This window comes from Naegleria gruberi, assembly GCF_000004985.1.
Source record: "Naegleria gruberi genomic scaffold NAEGRscaffold_158, whole genome shotgun sequence".
Lineage (NCBI taxonomy): Eukaryota > Heterolobosea > Eutetramitea > Acrasida > Naegleriidae > Naegleria > Naegleria gruberi.
Genome location: NW_003163177.1, coordinates 1 through 3,037, shown reverse-complemented (window position 1 = coordinate 3,037; position 3,037 = coordinate 1). Strand labels below are relative to the sequence as shown.

The following is a 3,037-nucleotide window of genomic DNA, read 5'->3' as shown; positions in this document are numbered from 1 at the left end:
ATTATTGTGGATTGTCCATTGTTGGTATTTATGGTATTATTACTTGGAGTGGTATTATTACTACTTGGGGTAGTAGTATTTTAATTGGGTTAGTATCGTTAGTTGGGTTGACTGGATCGACTGGATTGGTATTGTTTTGAGGATTAGTAGAGTTGTTAACAGGATTGGTGGAATCAATAACACATTTACCAAGATTGTCTACAACAAATCCAGTTGAGCATTGCAAACATGTGATTCTGTTTTCTGAACATTTTTCACAAGTAGAATCACAAGATTCCAAACATCTACGATATTCCGTAGGTACAGTATTGTTCAAACCACATCTTTGCAAACCAGGTTTGTTGCAATCAGTATGAGAAAGACATTCAATTTTACAAAAACTATTGGAACAAAGTGAATAACCATAAGAGTAACAATCAGAATCGATTGAACAATCTGCCTTTGCACATAAATAAGTACTCAAATCACATCTTGGAGTTCCAGTCATTGGATCTGCACAATCACTGTTATTGAAACATGATCTTGGAATGCATCTGTGATAGGTAGAATTATTGGATGGATCAGCTCCACAGATGGAGTATTTACCAAAGTCGGAACAATCACTATTGACATGACATTCATCTCTGCATTCAAAATCAGCACATTGGGAATAGCCACGAGAAACACAATCAGCATCTGCTGCACAAGCATAATTACTACAGACACCATCATTACAATATTGCATTCCCTTTGCAATGCATGATGTATCATTTATACATCCTGCAATACATTTACCACCAATGTCGAATTCGTTTCTTCCAGTTTCGCACATTGGTCTGCCAACAACTGTAGCACAATCACCATCTGATAAACATTCATATGTACAAACACCTGAAACGTCACAAATAGGGAAATATTGGTCTGTACAATTCTTATTTGATGAACATGCTGGATCACATGTTTTACCAGCAAATCCTGGAGGACAAGAACAAACCTCAACACCCTTACTAAAGGTACAATTTCCCCCATTTTCACAAACTACATTGCGATTCACATGGAAGAGAATATTCACACTTTGAACCATATCTACCATATGAACATGTGCAATGGTTTTCACTTGTACAATTACCTTGTCCAGAACAAACTGTGGCAGTTTTACTTGCAGCAATTCCATAACACATTGGTTCACAAGTATTTGGACCAATACACTTACGATTGCCTCCACAAACTTGATTGCTACTAGAAAGTGTACCATTGCAAGAAAAAGTGGCATTGTGCTCCGCCATAACCATTCGCTCAGTTACAAGTATTATATCCAACACAAGTACCATGAGATTTACAACCAGTTGTTTCATTTTTTGGGTAACCAANACAGGTATAATCAGAACAAGTTGTACCAGAATAGCCATATTCACAATCACAAAATGGTTTTCCCAAGTAAGAAGGATTGACCAAGTAAGCAGTACAAGAACCAGAACCACTACAAACGGTTGGATTATTAGAAGCAACAGAATTACAAGAAATTGAACAATAAGTTCCAGTTGGTAATACCAGATTTCCTGCAGTATTAGTATACTTGTAGGACCAACAGGATGAGGTCTTGGCATTCAATTGTGTAACACCACCAAGGTGATGTGGATCAGCAATAAATAATCTTTGATAATCATCAGACATTGCAACTTGGCTGATTTCTCTATACCATAAACTGGTTGTACCCTCTGGTGGAAGAGCATCACCAGCAATTACAAAATTAGTTGAAACTGGATAAAAAGAACCATCCTGTGCACCTTCAAATCTATAAACAGCTGTATGAGAGCCAATTAATATGGTACCTTGTTTTGTAATGTGTATTGTTGGATAGCCAGCAAGATAGAAGGCGCCAATTACTTGTACGTCCATTGTATCATATCTTATCTTATAGATGGAACCAACACTTGAGATAACATAGATGTATCCATTGTAGGCATCAATGTCTCCATAAACACCACCAGTAAATTGTGTAGTGATTGTCTTACAGGAATTAGGATTAAGTCTACAAATTTGAGTAACACCATTAGAATAAGTTGAATAAAAAAGTGCTCCAGTAATTGCGTCAAAGGTAAAACCCTTAAATGTGGCAGCTGGAAAACCTGACTTTACAGTTGTTATTAAATTTGTACTGAAAATGTACTGCATTATAGATACACTTGGACCGTCACTACATAGGAAAAATAACTTGTTATTGTCTTTGGACATTTTGAGTTTTGAAGGGTAGCATGTTAAAGTAATATGGGGATAAATAATTCCAGTATTAATGTTGACTTTTCTTATTCTCATATTATCATATTCTGAAATGTATAAAGTTGAGTCAACAACTGCTACACCTTTAGTAGTGGTTCCGTATGCTTCTTCACCAGGTCCATAATCTCCAATTTGGATAGTGTTTCCAATACCTGCAAGTACTGTTTCTCCTTTAGCATCAACTTTGTTCAAGTAATAGCCACTACTACTAGAATATACAATAGCTGTTGCTGATATCATTACCACATCCCTAGCTGCAAATGGTGAATCAAAAGTGAAGAGAGTAGCTTCATTTGAAAAATCGATAACTTTGGTGGTTGTTACCAAGGCCTGTTTTCCAGCTTTGTTATCAATCAACTTGATAATGGTATCAGCTTCCGTTCTCCTAATAAATCTATTATAATGTGGCCTCTTATGATAGACCAACTTTTCTGCTGTAGCTACGAGTGAATTGACTTCACCCTCACTATCCTTGAAGACAACAAAAGACACACCAGTTTCAGTATAACCCCTGTCAAGGTTAAAAATACGATCACCCAAAGAAAAATAATTGATACAACTGTCAGTCACATAACAATTATTAAGAAAATACACTACTCCATCTAATACTCTCACTTCCTTAATAAAAGTAAATCTGGCATCCTCTGGGTTCCTGTCATAAGTATTATAGCCTCCACTCGGAGCAGCCTCTGTTTCACTACCAGCAATTAAAGACATTTTTCTAGTGGTAAGATCAAACATACGAATAAATGTAGTTTTAGCAATATATAGAGCATTG

The 3,037-nt window shown here is 36.2% G+C and overlaps 2 protein-coding genes across 2 annotated transcripts; both read right to left on the bottom strand.

Moving 5' to 3' along the window:
* Positions 1-28: 28 nt before the first annotated feature.
* NAEGRDRAFT_76452 (uncharacterized protein) lies at positions 29-1,063 on the bottom strand (the record flags this gene model as incomplete). Its single annotated transcript, XM_002668584.1, has 1 exon — positions 29-1,063. One exon carries the CDS (start codon positions 1,061-1,063, stop codon positions 29-31), a length of 1,035 nt encoding a protein of 344 aa, XP_002668630.1.
* Positions 1,064-1,275: 212 nt separating this feature from the next.
* NAEGRDRAFT_76451 (uncharacterized protein) lies at positions 1,276-2,976 on the bottom strand (the record flags this gene model as incomplete). Its single annotated transcript, XM_002668583.1, has 1 exon — positions 1,276-2,976. One exon carries the CDS (start codon positions 2,974-2,976, stop codon positions 1,276-1,278), a length of 1,701 nt encoding a protein of 566 aa, XP_002668629.1.
* Positions 2,977-3,037: the final 61 nt, after the last annotated feature.